Source organism: Canis lupus, chromosome 22, assembly GCF_048164855.1.
Source record: "Canis lupus baileyi chromosome 22, mCanLup2.hap1, whole genome shotgun sequence".
Lineage (NCBI taxonomy): Eukaryota > Metazoa > Chordata > Mammalia > Carnivora > Canidae > Canis > Canis lupus.
Genome location: NC_132859.1, coordinates 49,348,014 through 49,364,026, shown reverse-complemented (window position 1 = coordinate 49,364,026; position 16,013 = coordinate 49,348,014). Strand labels below are relative to the sequence as shown.

At 34.0% G+C, this 16,013-nt stretch overlaps 1 protein-coding gene across 30 annotated transcripts in view; it reads left to right on the top strand.

Annotated features, from left to right (window-relative positions):
* CLASP2 (cytoplasmic linker associated protein 2) overlaps nt 1-16,013 on the top strand; it is a 177,324-nt gene that overhangs the window by 11,496 nt on the left and 149,815 nt on the right. For all 30 annotated transcript variants that reach the window (XM_072793516.1, XM_072793514.1, XM_072793515.1 and 27 more), the window contains exons 2-6: nt 3,608-3,686; nt 10,057-10,160; nt 11,985-12,076; nt 13,239-13,314; nt 14,854-14,951. In XM_072793516.1, the coding sequence (XP_072649617.1) occupies nt 3,608-3,686; nt 10,057-10,160; nt 11,985-12,076; nt 13,239-13,314; nt 14,854-14,951 (449 nt within the window). The remainder of the gene's footprint in view (nt 1-3,607; nt 3,687-10,056; nt 10,161-11,984; nt 12,077-13,238; nt 13,315-14,853; nt 14,952-16,013) is intronic.

The following is a 16,013-nucleotide window of genomic DNA, read 5'->3' as shown; positions in this document are numbered from 1 at the left end:
AGTGGTTTAGCGCCTGCCTTTGGCCCAGGGCGTGATCCTAGGAGTCCTGGGATCCACTCCCGCGTCGGGCTCCCGGCATGGAGCCTGCTTCTCCCTCCTCCTGTGTCTCTGCCTCTCTCTCTCTCTCTCTCTCTATCATAAATCAATCAATCAATCAGTCAATCTTTAAAAAATTAAAAAGAAAAATACATCATGAATTCATAGTGATTCTAGTTCAGTTTCAGGACTGATTTTTTACTACTTCCGTATGTCTTCTAATCTCCTTTAATCAACAAGATTTTAAAAAGCATTGAAGTTTCTTTTTTGGTAGAGTTTGGTTTTTGTCCATAGGTTATATGCCCCTCGAGAAAGATAATCAAATTATTATACTTTAAAGTCACTTGAAACAGTCTTTTGTGTGGTTATAATACTAATTTGGTATATGTTTCAGTTCACTTATTTTGTTTTCAGTGAAATTAGTTATTGTTACAAATACAGTGTATTCCAATTAGTCTGGTTTCTTTCTCAATTCTTTTTTTTTTTTTTTTTAATTTTTATTTATTTATGATAGTCACAGAGAAAGAGAGAGAGAGGCGGAGACATAGGCAGAGGGAGAAGCAGGCTCCATGCACCAGGAGCCCGATATGGGATTCGATCCCGGGTCTCCAGGATCGCGCCCTGGGCCAAAGGCAGGCGCTAAACCGTTGCGCCACCCAGGGATCCCTCTTTCTCAATTCTTTATAGCCTGTTCGTAACCATTAAATTTTTTTCCTGATCATTTTTCCCATTGCTGTTATTTATGATAAACATTTCTAATTATATCTATTTGTAGTACATATATGCATATTTCCAACTTGCTTTTTAAACTTAACAGAATGAAGGTGCACCTGCATGGCTCAGTTGGTTAAGCATCTAACTCTTGATTTCGGCTCAGGTCCATGCTCTCAGGGTTGTGAGATCGAGAATTGTGTCAGGCTCCGCACTTAATGGGGAGTCTCTTGAGAGTCTCTCCTCTTCCCCTCCCCCTGCTCTCTTGCTCTCTCTCTGAAATAAATAAAATCTTAAAACAATATCATGGAGGTTATTGCATAGCAGAATTAGAGTAGTCCTCATTTATATTTTATTTATTTATTTATTTATTTTTTTAAAATGGGGACATGACCCTTTTTTTTTTTTTTAATTTTTATTTATTTATGATAGTCACAGAGAGAGAAAGAGAGGCAGAGACACAGGCAGAGGGAGAAGCAGGCTCCATGCACCAGGAGCCCGATGTGGGATTCGATCCCGGGTCTCCAGGATCACGCCCTGAGCCAAAGGCAGGCGCCAAACCGCTGCGCCACCCAGGGATCCCTCTCATTTTTATTTTTAAAGTGTTACAGTACCCTATAGCATGGATGCACCATAATTTATTGAATCTGTCTCATATTGGTGAATGACAGTTTCTGGTCTCTCACAATGAATAATATTCACATGTTCTTTAATAATTTTGCTAGTATATCTTAGGGATAGATTTCTAAGTGAGATCTTACCTAGTATACGTATTTTTCCTGCTGATTTGAGTTACTGCTTTTATCATCTGTAAAGTCTGTTAAGTCTGTGATTCTATTTATAGGTTTTCAATTATGTTTTAACAGCTTTATTGAGGGGCGCCTGGGTGGCTCAGTGGTTGAGCATATGCCTTTGCCTCAGGGCATGAGCTGGGGTTCTGGGATCAAGTCCTGCATCCGGCACTCCACAGGGAGTCTGCTTCTCCCTCTGCCTGTGTCTCTGTCTCTCTCTGTGTGTCGCTCATGAATAAATAAATAAAATCTTAAAAAAAAAAAACCAGCTTTATTGATGTAATTTACATACTATACAATTTATTCATTTGAAGTGTACGGTTCATTAACCTTTTAGTACATTTACAAATGTATACAGCCATCAGCACAGTTAATTTTAGAATATTTTCATTACCTCAAGAGGATCCCTGTACCCTTTCACTGATACCACTTGATCCCCCCCTATACACACACACACACACACACACACACACACACAGTTCTAAGCAACCACTAATCTACTTTCTATTACTATAGGTTTGTCTATTCTGGACATTTCTTAGTTGTTTAATTATATAACATCTGGCCACTTGTGACTCTTTTTTCACTTAAAATGTTTTCAAGGTTCATTCATGTGGTAGCATGTACCAGTCCTATTTATGACCACATTTTCTTTATCCATCAGTTGAGGAATATGTGGGCTTTTGTACCTTTTAGCTATTGTGAATAATGCTGTAATGAGCATTGGCATACAGGTATCTGTTTGTATCCTGCTTTAATTCCTTTGAATATATACCTAGGAGTGGAATTAACTGTTGGGCACTCAGTGTTTTTTTTAACACCTTTCACTTTAGACCTTCCCTTTTTTCCTGTACTTTATAGATGTTTTTTTCCATGTTCTCTTCTCCAGTGGTAAACTGTTCCTTTTCTGTTCTTGCTAGCCTACTTGTGGGAAGTGGGAATGTTCTCTGCTTTTCTGGTCCAGCTTCAGTCTTCGGAGCCCTTTGTTCCTAAGTCTTGGGGATGAGACTTTATCAGAGATCCTGCCTCTCCTCAACTGTAGACCTCTAAATCACCTGAGCCCAGGATGATTTTCTGCTTCTCTCTCTGAAGTAGAGAACTTTTTTTCTTTTCTCTTTGATCAGCAGCAGTGAGTTTTTACCTGTGTCCTGGAGTGACAGTATTTGTCTTTCAATAGCTTCATGCCTTTGTTCCTTACAAGACAAGGGTATGGGAAAGGAAAGGTTTGTGCCTTTCCTAAAGAGGCAGCTGTTCCCTTCCTCCGAGACCTGTACAACCAAGAGATAATTTTCCAATCATGAGTGTCAAGGTTTGTGAGAAAGCCGGTAAATGGAGGTCTCTCCTTTTGTATCTGTGGCTACTAGGGATTACATACTTTGATGCTAGCCCACATTCAGCTATTAACAATGAGTTAAATAAAGTTGAACTCTTTTTAATTTTTTTTAAAGTTGAACTCTTAACTTGCTTGTATCACAGCTTTATTTTCCTTCTGTCCTCTACCACATGTGTCATATTGCTTATGTCCCATGTCTCCTTGGGAGCATCTATCTTTCCTTAAATTTCAGGCTAGTTGATTATCCTATAACTTTGGGATTTTGATGGATTCAAGAATAGATAACGATTCTATAGATTATTTGGCTTTTTCTTGTTAACAGTGGGAGTGGTATTTTTTTTTCCAGTGTCTTTATCCTGGACAAAAGCTGGGATTCCTCTGTAATTAAAGGTGCTCTTATTTTTAACTTTCATTTAGGAAACATTTCAACATTATAGAAAAGTTGTATGATGGTCAGTGTGAACTTCTTTGTACCCTTCACCTAATTTACCAGTTACTAACATTTTGTCAAATACACTTTATCTTCCTGCATATTTATACATTATTATTATTATTGAACCATTTGAGAATAGGGGGCCCTAACCTCATGACTGTTTACCCCTGGATACTTCAATCTCCTTATTTTTTTTAAAAAAAACTTGGTAATATATGAAGATCTTTATATGTCAGTGATTGTAATTGATATGAAAGAATGCATTGATAGTTTGTATTCATTAAAATTTCTTTCTATCTGTAGGTATCATTAATGGGATTGGAAATTTTAAGTGCCTTTGTGGACAGATTATCAACACGATTTAAGTCCTATGTAGTAATGGGTAAGTTAACTTTATTTAAAAGTCATTGTAGATTTTGATATACTGCCTTTCTTTCTCCTGGTTTTTAATGGAAAGAGTTCTCTGTGAATGCAAAAATGTAATTTTGTACAACCCAGAGACCCACGTAGCATTTTAGTTTGCCTAGACATAAAAGATTTTAAGCCTAAAGAATACTTCCTTTGAAACAAAAAAAAGGCAAAAAACACACAATATACTGTTAATAGATTTTTACTTCATATTTAAAAATGTTTTACTGTAATGTTTACTTTTTTGTAACATTAAAAACTTACACAGCATCACTTTTTTCTTTTTATTTTTTTTTCCTTTTCAAATTTTTATTTAAATACTAGTTAACATACTAATCAACATAGTTGATTAATACAACTAATCAATATTAGTTGTAGGAATAGAATTCAGTGATTGATCATTTACATAGAACACCCAGTGCTCATCATAACAAGAGCCCTCCTTAATTCCCTTCACTCATCTAGCACCCCCCCCCCCCCCGCCCCGCACCTTCTTCCCAACATCAAGCCTTAGTTTTTTCTCTATCATTAAGAGTTTCTTCTGGTTTGTTTCCCTTTTTCTCTTTTTTTCCCCCTTCTCATAAGTTTATCTGTTTTATTTCTTAAATTCCACATATGAGTGAAATTATATAGTATTTGTCTTTCTCTGACTTACTTCATTTAGCATAATACACTCTAGCTCTATCCACATCATTGTAAGATTGGTAAGATTTCATTCTTTTTGATGGCTGAGTAATATTCCATTGTGTATATATACCACATCTTTATCCATTCATCAGTTGATGGACATTTGGGCTCTTGCTATGGTTTGGCTATTGTAATAATGCTGCTATAAAAATTGGGGTGCATGTACCCTTTCGAATCTGTATTTTTCTGTCCTTTGGGTAAATGCCTAGTAGTGTAATTGCTAGATCATAGAGTATTTCTGTTTCTAACTTTGAGGAATCTTCATACTTTTTTTCCAAAGTGGCCACACCAGTTTGCATTCCTTTAGCACCACTTTTTAGACTGTGTGTGGTAAAGGACCACCAGTTCTTTTTTTGCTAGTCTGTTGCAGATGATAGTTTGTAAAATATAATAAAAATAAATTACAGCAAAGTGAAAGGAAAAAATATAAGGCCCAATTTTTTATCATTAGATCCAATAAAAAAATTGTTTTGGTCAGATTGTTTTTTAAAATTTTACTTTATAACACTCTCATTTCTTTCTTTTCTTTTTTTTTTTTTTACCATAAATAATTTATAGGCTGGTCCTGGGCTGCCAGCCATATTTAGAGGTACACTTAACAGTAGTGTTTTTGCAGTACAGTACATTAAAAACTAGTGTACTAGTACAATGCTTTTCTTTGTGTAGTGGTTAGGATTACAGCATTGGCTTTGACCTATTTTCTAAACCTGAGTGACCTTCATGTATCTTTTAGAGTGCTTTGATGAATAGATTTGGTTCCTATTTAAGGGAAACCTCAGATGTATGTGATTTTCTTTTATTGATTAAGTTAATGCTTAAGAATGCCTCACACTTATTTTCAAATTATCTTTGGTTAGCTTTTTTTTCATGTTTGGTATGTCCCCAAATTCTGCTGATTGCATTTATTTATTTATTTATTTATTTATTTATTTATTTATTTATTTATTTTTATTCTTAAAAATTTCTTTTATTTTTATTGTGTATCCTTTTAGCAGAAGCATCTTAGTGAGTTTTCCTTTATTATTCTCTTTTTATTTATTTTTATTTTATTTTATTTTATTTTATTTTATTTTATTTTATTTTATTTTTATGATTCTCTTTTTAATCAATACCTGGTTCCAATTCATTCTTTGTATGAATATCTTCTGGAAAGGTGGTTTTTTTACTCTATCAGTCTTCTGCTTAAAATCCTATGATGTTAGAAACTACACTCTGCAAACGTGTTTTACTTATGTATTTTCTTAAAATTTTTTGAATGATTGCTTATAATTAGAATGTTTTACATAAAAATTCATGTTTATGACTTGTCTTGAACAATTGGTCAATATGGCAACCCTGATTTTCCACTCCCACAGGTACTTATTGGGTGGAGTTTTGCAATAGCTTCCCTTTGAATGGGTCATGAGCTTTCTGATTCATAAGTCCCTCCCATCTTCTCTTGTGTCCTCATAACTGAGAATACTGCAAGCTTGGAATACTGCCATTTTTAGAGCTAATTCATTTTTGGCATTTTCTGTATGTCCCTGACTATTGGCATTTATGTTTGTGACCCTTGCCCTGTAGTATTTCCCTAATATTAGTTGTGACAGATAGTATTTTAGACTTGACAGTAATTCTAGGTATTATGTATCTTGCTTAATTTTTGAACACAAGGAGGGCCGGATGGGGGTTGATGCACCGACTGCTTGTAATGAGGCGGTAGGAGTATTGGGACGAGAATCCTAGTTTGTTGCCTCCTAGGACTGTCCTCTTTTCAGAACTTTTTTGCTGTCCTTTGGTGTTCTAGTTTTCTCACCATGTTTGTCCCCTCTGCATCATAGTAGCCTTATTCATCAGTGATCTTTAGCAAATACTCTTCTCCACTTTAGCTAATCAGAAACTTGCTTGCTTTTGTTAGTTCTGGCTTAATTTGTTCATGCTGTTGTTTCTTCTTGAAATCCTCTCCTCTTGGGTTATCTGGGTGGTATAGTCGGGTAAGTGTCCGACTCTTGGTTTCATCTTGGTTTCGGCTTGGGATCTCAGGACCCTGAGATCAAGCCCCAAATCAGGTTCTGCATGGAGTCTGCTTGGGACACTCTGCCCCTCCCCTCTTTCTCTCTCTCAAATATGTAAATAAATGTAAAAAAAAAATCTCCTTTTTTCTATCGTTCTTTCTCTTTAAAAGATTTACTTCAAATTTCAGTATCTGGGAGCTTTTCAGATTAACCTCACCCTACATTGAATTTTTCTTTACACCATAATTCTTATACCCTTAAATACTTAATAAATTACGTTAAGTTGCTCTTGTTGGTAGGTATTTCCTGTGTGTTCTCTTATAGGCTTATATGTGTAGTTTTTTTGTCTTCTGATCTCTTACTCTTATATGATTACTTCTGTGCATTAATGTCAGCCAACATCATTTTCACTTTGAACCCTAGGTGTTCATTATTTTTCTTGGTGAAACTTGGATTTGTTATCAGTTGAGAGTCAGTGTGGTATAATAGGAACGTTTCAGCACTAGTTTTCTACTATATATTGCCTACTTGTTATCCTCTCACATATATGAGAGATTATCCTTTTACTATTTCTAATTTATATGATAGTTCCATAAGTAGGCAGTATATCTGTGTACTCTTAAGGAAGTACAGTACTAGGGTTGACTTTCTTGTTTTACTCTGTCTTAGAACTTAGCCAGACCACTTTAGAAGCCTTTCTGTAAAAGGAAGGAATTGAAATAAATTATGTGCAGAAGGTTTTTGTTTTTGTTTTTAAATAATATATATATGTATGATATACATATATATATATGTATATATATGTAACTTGATGTGCATGACATTTTCTTTTGATGCGCTTAGGTCATCATAGATATATTTACCTTTTTACATTAAAAGTGAAGAGATGTTTTAGAAAAATTGAGATTCAATTTCAGTTGTAGATGAAGTGCCATAAAGAATATGGGCTCTTTTGATGTAGTTCTTCAATATAAAATATTCAAATTTTCTTTGTGACCACATGTACTGTGCAAAAATAAGCTTTTGAAACAAAAAAAATATGCACAATTTACATTTAACACTGATCACCAACCCTGGTTTTATGATAACTGAATTCAGTAAAGGATCTCATATTTTATAAATTTTAAGCAGATACTTTTAATCGAAAATGGAATTACAGAAAGAATATTAGAATAGTTGGACTACCTGGTTATCAGTTTTGCATCTTGTAAAATGGTATGCATCTCATGTACTGAGAGAATAAAATATACCAGCTGTTCTTTACCTTCTTTGGTGTTTCCTGTTCAAATTGCAGTCTGATCTATTCATCTGTTTAACAAGTTTTTACCATCTATAGGGTAAAAAGGTCTGTTTTGGATTCCTATAATTATCTTTTGAATATTCATCATGTTGAATGGTAAAATTCAGTGGTCATTATATTATATACAGATCTTTAGGACTTAAACTGTTGACTCTTCCAAATGCTTATGGGCTTAGCATAAGTCTTTTTTACCAGTTTTACTTCATCTTCTCACTAGCCATGTGAGGTATAGGCCTGTATCTGTCCTTATCTTATGGACAAGGAAAGTTTGAAATGCAGAGAAATTTACTGTTTTGCATAATTAATAACTGGTAGAGCTAGGAATAAAATCTTACTCTGCATTAAAAAGGAATTCTAATGCAAAAAATTCACGGATTTTTTAAATAACTAATAAAAAGTTTATGTAGTGTGAAACTGTTTTTGTTGTTTATTTTTTATAAAATTTAAGTTTTTCATATTGAAGTGAGCCCTTGTTTGGGCCAACATTTAAATTTTCTATTTGGAGTTAAATTCCTCCTCTCAAGAATGAAGTGGCTATTTTTTTTTCATACTACTGTTGTGTGATTATTAAAAACATACACAAGAGAACACCTCAGTTACAAGTAAATAGAAATAGTTATGACTGGGACCTAATTGTGTGGATTATTTAAATCCTGGTTTCAGCTTGCTATATGTGTGATTTTGGGCAAAGCATTTAATCCCTTTGGGTCTTCTCTATCAAATGGGCCTAGTCTATTTCATAGAATTGTTATGAAGATGACATGAGATAATTCCAAGCTTAGTACATAATAGTATTTTAACATTATTAAGTGTTTATTACTATCGTCTGCCTCTCAGAAGCTATCAGAACCAGAGTCCCACAATAGCCAATCCTACAGATGTCAATGATTTTCTCTGATGTTAATAATACATCTAAGCAAGATGAGAAGTGTTTATATTAATCCAACTGACAGGTACTTCAGTTGCTTCATGATTAGGCTTATGATTTTGTAACAAGGACTCTTTCTTACACAGTCATTTCATTGATTAAACTTAGGTTTTTGGATATCATTCCATCTGGTATAGTGGGCTTCTCACTCTAGTTGAATTTCCTTCCAAAAATAATTAATTTCTTTTTTCCTTAAGTGTTGTTGTTTATTATTATTACATTAGTCTTGTTGTTGTATTGTAGACGTTATATTGTAGAACATATTTGCATCAAATTATATATACATTTAATTATAATTGTTTATAAATAAATGAGAGAAAATCCCTTTCTCTCTCATTTCTTCTTCCCTTTTTTAAAAGAGGCCTCAGCCTTCATTGCCTCAGGGAAAGGAAGGCCATAGCTATCTGTCAAAAGAGAAACTAAAGTTAATTTCTTTGCCTTTGAATGTGCAGGATGATGGTAGGGATGATGGAGGTGGTAGGTGACACACAGAGAGAGCACTTACTCAGTGCCCTTCACTCTAAGTTGTTTAAATTTATTCTCTTTTAAATTTTCAGTCATCTTCTGAGGTGAGTACTGCTACAAACATTTATGGGTTGAGGATGTAAAGACAAAAGCTGATCAGATATTGTTGCCATGTGCCTTTTAACACCACACAAGGAGCAATGGTAATTTAAGGGATTGCAGAAAGACAATTTTGACTGTGAGGTATTTTTGCCCTGTGAGTGGACTTTAGAACCTGTTACCCTCTAAGTTCTAGCTATTCCCTCCCTTTCCCTTCATGCTGCCTCTCAATAGATGTGATTTCTTTTTGGTGCTTTATTGATATGTAGTTTCAGAAACCTTTTTTGTGAAAACTCTTCAAGAATGGACACTCACCTGCCTTTCCCACCTCCTTTCATGAAATGGTGCCACAGTCTTAGACGTAGAAAAACCTCTATCCCAGGGGCCGAGGCTTTTATTTTTGTCAGTTGAGTAATATGTCATACATACATAAGAGTGTATATCAAACATGTAATTGTAAACTAACACCTGCTTGTGCCCAGCCCAGGCAACTAGAACTCTGTCATCTTAGATACTGCCTCTGCATTCCTGATGACACCTCCCTCCCTCTACCAGAGATAACCACTGACATGTCCTTTTAGATAACCATTCCCTTGCTGGTGTGTAGAGCTTGACTAGCTATACACATCTCTAAATAGGATAATATTTAGTCTTGCCTGTTTTTTGAACATTTATCATAAGTGGATATCATGTAGTATATGTGCTTTTGAAACTTCCTTCTCCTTTACTTTTGATTAGACTTACAAGTAAAATAATTTGCTTACCCCTTAACTTTCCATTTATGGAAACAAGGTGTTTATAATTTTGTAAAATATAGCTTATAATGGAGGTAAATTATAAATATTTACTCTTTTTTTCTGCCTTTTTCTAGTTATTGTAGCTTTAATAGACAGAATGGGAGATGCCAAAGACAAAGTTCGAGATGAAGCTCAGACTCTGATATTGAAGTTAATGGATCAAGTAGCACCACCTATGGTAGGCCTTCATTTTCAAATTTAGATTTTGCTAATCAATGATGAGATATAAGTAAAGACAGCTGGTAATCACAGCAAGTCATTGAAGCTCCAAGGGACATGAAAACTGAAATTTTAAACGGTGAATTGTTGTTAATTGTTAAAGGATTTAAAATTTAAGATAAAATGTCAATATTTAACTTTTTGGGTTTTTTTTGCTTTTCTTTTTCCTATTTTCTACTCTTTGACATCTTTTACAAAGCTAACTCAGAGATTCTCTTGGACGCTATGGTGATTATATTATTCTTCAGGATTTTCTATTTTTCCTACCTACAGATAATATAGTATTTAGAGAGAAAGCTCATTTTGAGAGCTACTGAATGCTATATTTAATTTGTGCAACTTTTACAGCAACAAGAAGAAATTTATTTTTATTTGAACAAGTGGTTGCTAATTGTATAAGGCATATATTCTATGACACTGACTTGTGTTTTATGAATATAGTAGGAAAAATTAGCCCTTATGGAGATATTTTGAAAGGAGAGCAAAAGGGGCCCCTGGGTGACTCAGTCAATTAAGCATCTAACTCTTGATCTCAGGGTTGTGAGTTTAAGCTCTGTGCTGGGGTAGGTGCAGAGCCTACTTAAAATAAAAAAAAAAAGGTGCGACAATAAATTGACACGTAAACAAAGATTTAAAGAGTATCTCATGTTAAGTAGAAAAAAATCAGAATTTACAGTATATACAGTGATATTATGGTCATTACCTAAAATACAGTTTTAAAATTATAATACATACTACATATGCTTTGAAAAAATTCAGAGTATTAAATTGTAAAAATAAACTGTTTGCCCAGATATTTTATATCTTGAAAGAAGTTCTTGTTAATAGTTTGGTGGGTATCCTATAACACTTGTTTGATGGTTAAATTGTAACTCATTTTTTGATATGCTATTATAAACAGTTCCATAGGAACATCCTTATACATGTGTCTTTGGACATAAATATAAGTATTTATATAGAATAGTGTTCCAGAGATGTTGTTCCTGCATCAGGTTATTCACATTTAAGATTTACTGAGTAAACTTCCAAGTTACCTTCCAGAATATTTGGCAGAAAAAGAAATATTAGTAGAACTGAATAAAGAGTCCAGGAAGAGGTATGTGTGTGTGTGCACATGAATTTAATAAATGCTAAGGATGATGTTTCTATATGTGGAGAAAGGATTGATTGAGACAATTGGCTATGTGTTTAGAAGAATAAAGTTGGATTCCTTCCTGCCCCAAGTTCTTATAATTACTGTGAATTATCTGTATAGATATGTATACTTTTTATGAAAGAGAATTATAGTAGGGAGCAATAAGATGACTTTTACCAAATAATGTTTTTGTACTTGGTTAACAGGCTAAAGCAAGAAAAGCGTGAATTATAAAATGTTGAAAAAGCCTGTTCCATGTGACAGTGTGGAGTAGTTGCTAGGCAACATTGGACCTTTCAAATACTTCCTGGACTACTGGGCTTATAATGGTAGCATTGTTGTTGGGAGGTTTCTAAAGCTTAGAAAGAATTCTATGTCCATGGAAATTCTAAGGTTTTTAGAATTGGACATGGTTTTTCTGAGAATAATTGATTCTAAAGTGAACGATAACTAAATAAAAACTAAAAATGTGATTAAGACACTTGAATGAGAGCAACATTAGTATAAATTTGGCTTAGAAAAGCTTATAGAGAAATAAAGTCTGATGGGAAAATTCAGTTATCATTAAGGTTGGTGATAAGGTTGGGAATTAAAGTTATAACACGAGTAATTTAATTTTGTGTTATATATTTCTTTTCTTTGGAATAGTACATTTGGGAACAGTTGGCTTCTGGTTTTAAGCACAAGAATTTTCGATCTCGAGAAGGCGTGTGTCTGTGTCTTATTGAAACCTTAAACATGTAAGTTTTATGATTATTGAAAATAGCCATCTTGTTTTTCATTTTTCTGAAAGGGAAAAGCAATACTCATTTCGTAAAGCTTGAAGAAAACTATGGAAATAACGTTTTGAGTAGTTATGAATTGATCTCTGGTATGAGAGTTTTTATTTGATTTGATGTCTTTAGCTGTTAATTTTTTATGTGTATATTAATTTTAAATTACTAGTGATAAATGTTTCTTTTTCTTGAGTAAGTTGATAATTTCTACCCAAAATAGATGGTCATATAAGATACATTGACATAACTTAGGATATACTTCTATTCTGGGCCCAGTTTGGAATTGTTTTTAGTTAACTCAGTGGTATTTCAGATATTGTAGCCATTTCCCCCAACCCATGTTTTCTAGACCACTGTGGGTAGACTGTTCTAAAAATCATAGACTGAACAAGACTCTTCCAGATAACTAGCCAGTGAATCAGGTAGCAGTAAGCAGAGCTCTGACAGCATAGAGCCACAGAGCTCAGAATTCCAGTCTGAAGAAGTTGTAAACTAGTGCTTTTTTTCTCTTTCTGGATTTTTTGGTCAAGTTCTATGCAACAAGATAGGTGATATATAGTAGCTTTCAACTTTTCCTGTAGTGTTACTTCCTTTTTTCTAACTATACCTTCATTTATTTTCTTTTACTCCTCTATGATCCTTTCTGCCATCTAGAGCTTGTAAGTGCATTCAGTTCTGCACAATTTTCATGGTTTTTGGCTCTCCTGTCATTTGCTTTCAACCCATGACCTCATCAAAATATTAATAAGCATAAAGGTTTTATTGGAATGCAAATTTATTTGAGACCCAGTGTCTAAAAAAATCACTCTTAAAGCAAAAGCTCCAATTTTCATGAGTAATCATAGGTTGCTAGGTTCAAGAGTGTCATTGGTTGAACATTTTGTTCTGTTGGATCATGTGTTGACAGTTTTCATTGTCAGTCATGATTTTTCAAGTTTGCATATGTCACATTGTTTAGAATTAGTTTTTGCTTGTGTCTCATGTCCTTCATGTTTTAGTGATGTGTACCCATGCTTTCCACCATATTTGTCTTATTGATACAGACAAGAAGAAAGTATAAGGATATTTTGTTTACTGTTTGATTAAAACCAAATTCTCTTTTATTTCTGTTTCAAATTACATTTAGTTTTGGGACTCAGCCACTAGCCCTCAGCAAGTTGGTACCACATTTGTGTATCCTATTTGAAGATTCCAACAGTAAGGTAAAATTTTACTTACATTCAAGCCTTGACTAATTTTTTTGGCTACCTCTTCTTTTCTAGTGCCCTTATTACTTCATTTAAAAAAAAGGAGGGTGGAGGGAGGGGGGGTAGTGAAGTCAAGATTTCACCTCATTTTTTTCTTTTAAAATCCACCAAAGTTACTCTCTAAGAACACTTTCATATTCCCATGAGTTGCCTAAGTTTGTCACTCGTTTGGCTAATATTAAAGAACTAAAAGGATAGTTTTTGGGTTTGTAAGATTGAATGACAAAGAGCCTGGATTCCTTTCTATAGTCTTCCTACATGTTAATTGTGAGGACAGATTGTCAGCCTACATTCCTGAATGTAGTGCATAACAACTACTTTTTGCAATAGTCATAACCCTAATTAACAGAGGGTATTTGTACCAGTGGTGTATTACTTGTTAGAAATTTCTTTACCTGAGCCATGTATGCTATAGGCATAATACAGGGGTGTATTCTAGGTCTTGTCCATCCTGTTGAAGTTGAATCTTGACTATAACCTTTTTCGCATAACTTGGGCATTTGGAATAACCCTGGATAGTTTTCCTTACTATTAGGCCCTAGCTCTGCCTCTGGAGTTTGAAGAGAGTTCTACTATCTCTTTATCTGCTCTTTGACAATGAGCTGTGCAAGGAAACTAGAGCTGTCTTCCAAATTCTTGTCTTGAGTCCACATTTTTTTTTAAATTGTGGTAAAATATACACAACATAAAATTTACCATTCCAGTCATATTTTTAGTGTACAATTCATTTACATTAAGTACATTCACACTGTTGTACAACCATCACCACCGTCCATCTCCAGAACTTTTTCATCTTCCCAGCCTCCATACCCATTAAACAATAACTCTCCAATCTTCCCAACTCCCAGCTCCTGGCCACCACATTTTATTTTCTTTCTATATGATTGTACTACTCTAGGTACTTCATGAAAGTGGAACCATACAATTTGTCCTTTTGTATCTGGCATATTTAACATAGCATAATATCTTCAAGGTTTGTCTGTGTTATAGCACATGTTAGAATTTCCTCCCTTTTTAAGGCTGAATAATATTCCATTGTATGTGTGTATACCACATTTTGTTCATACATTCATCCATAGGTGGAGATTTGGGTTTGTTTCACCTTTTGGCTATTGTGAATAATGATGCTGTGAACACTGGTGTTGAGTTCAGACCATATTCTTGAAGGGCAGTTTTATTTCAGGAAAGTATATTAACCACAATAATGATTTGTATTCATACAGTTATTGGCAATTCTTTAAGCAGTCTTAATACAAATAGAAGATTTTTAAAAAGCCACATTGGTAACTTTTATGTATGTGTTTCTTAGATTTTTACAAAGTTTCCCTAGAGTTTTCATAGCAAGTCCTCTTCATTTTTGTTAATGACCTGCCAGAATCTCTCAGGGGTTTTAGAGACATTAAAACCAACTGAGAACTTCAAGTTATAATGATGCCTTGAGGTGAAGTATTTGATTATGTCTCATCTAAGTTTAAGCTCTGAATTCTTTGGCAGGTGAGAGATGCTGCAGTATTGGCTATGGTGGAAATCTATAGACATGTGGGAGAGAGAGTGAGGGTGGATCTTTATAAGAGAGGAATTCCTCCTGCTAGGTAAGTCATGCTAAATTTGTTTTTCTTTGATGCTGATTTTAAAAGTTTTAATTTCATATGTTTATTTTCAATAGGTTCAATTTTCTGAAATGTTTTAAAATTCACAGAATACAAAAAGATATATAGGTTATCACTGTTTAAAAAGTTCTTTATATCCTGTAATTTTTTTGGACATTGTTTGGTTATTTACTCATACATTATTTAATATTTAATTAAATACCATCCAGTAAACTGTCTTTTGATACCAGGCACTAATAATTATTTGAAAGATGCTTGAGCAAGAATTTGGTAAAAATATTAATCTATTCATTAAGTAAATATTTTTTGAGTGCCTCTTGTTGAAAGGTATCACACAAACTGGATGACAGAAAGCTGTATAAGAATTAGTCACTAGTCTTAAAACCTAGTCAAATAAGGGATCCGTGGGTGGCGCAGCGGTTTAGCGCCTGCCTTTGGCCCAGGGCGCGATCCTGGAGACCCAGGATCGAATCTCACATCGGGCTCCCGGTGCATGGAGCCTGCTTCTCCCTCTGCCTGTGTCTCTGCCTCTCTCTCTCTGTGCGTGTGTGACTATCATAAATAAATAAAAATTAAAAAAAAAAAAAACCTAGTCAAATAAAAAGAAAATTTACAATATCTGAGTACAATAGCTTTGGTCAGATCAGTAAAAATCCTATTGATGAGCTTCTCATATATCAGAACATTTTTTTCCAAAGATACTTTTTTTTCTTTAGTACTTCTCAGAGTTACTATTTTTATTAAATATTATTCCAATTAAATTTTTTGTAATCAAATTTTAGTTCCTGTTTTAAAGGGGGCTTGAAAAGATTTTTTAAAACTTTTCATTATGGAGAATTTCAAACATCTACTGAAGTAGACAATAGTATAATGAACTTTCATGTGCCCGTTAACCAGCTTCAATAATTAACAACTAGTGGCCAGTTTTGTATGTTATAGTCTTACCAACTTATTCCTATCCTGTATTATTTTGAAGCAAATCCCTATTCATAATATTTCATCTGTAATTCAGTACATTTCTAAATGAAAAAAAGTTTTTTTTTA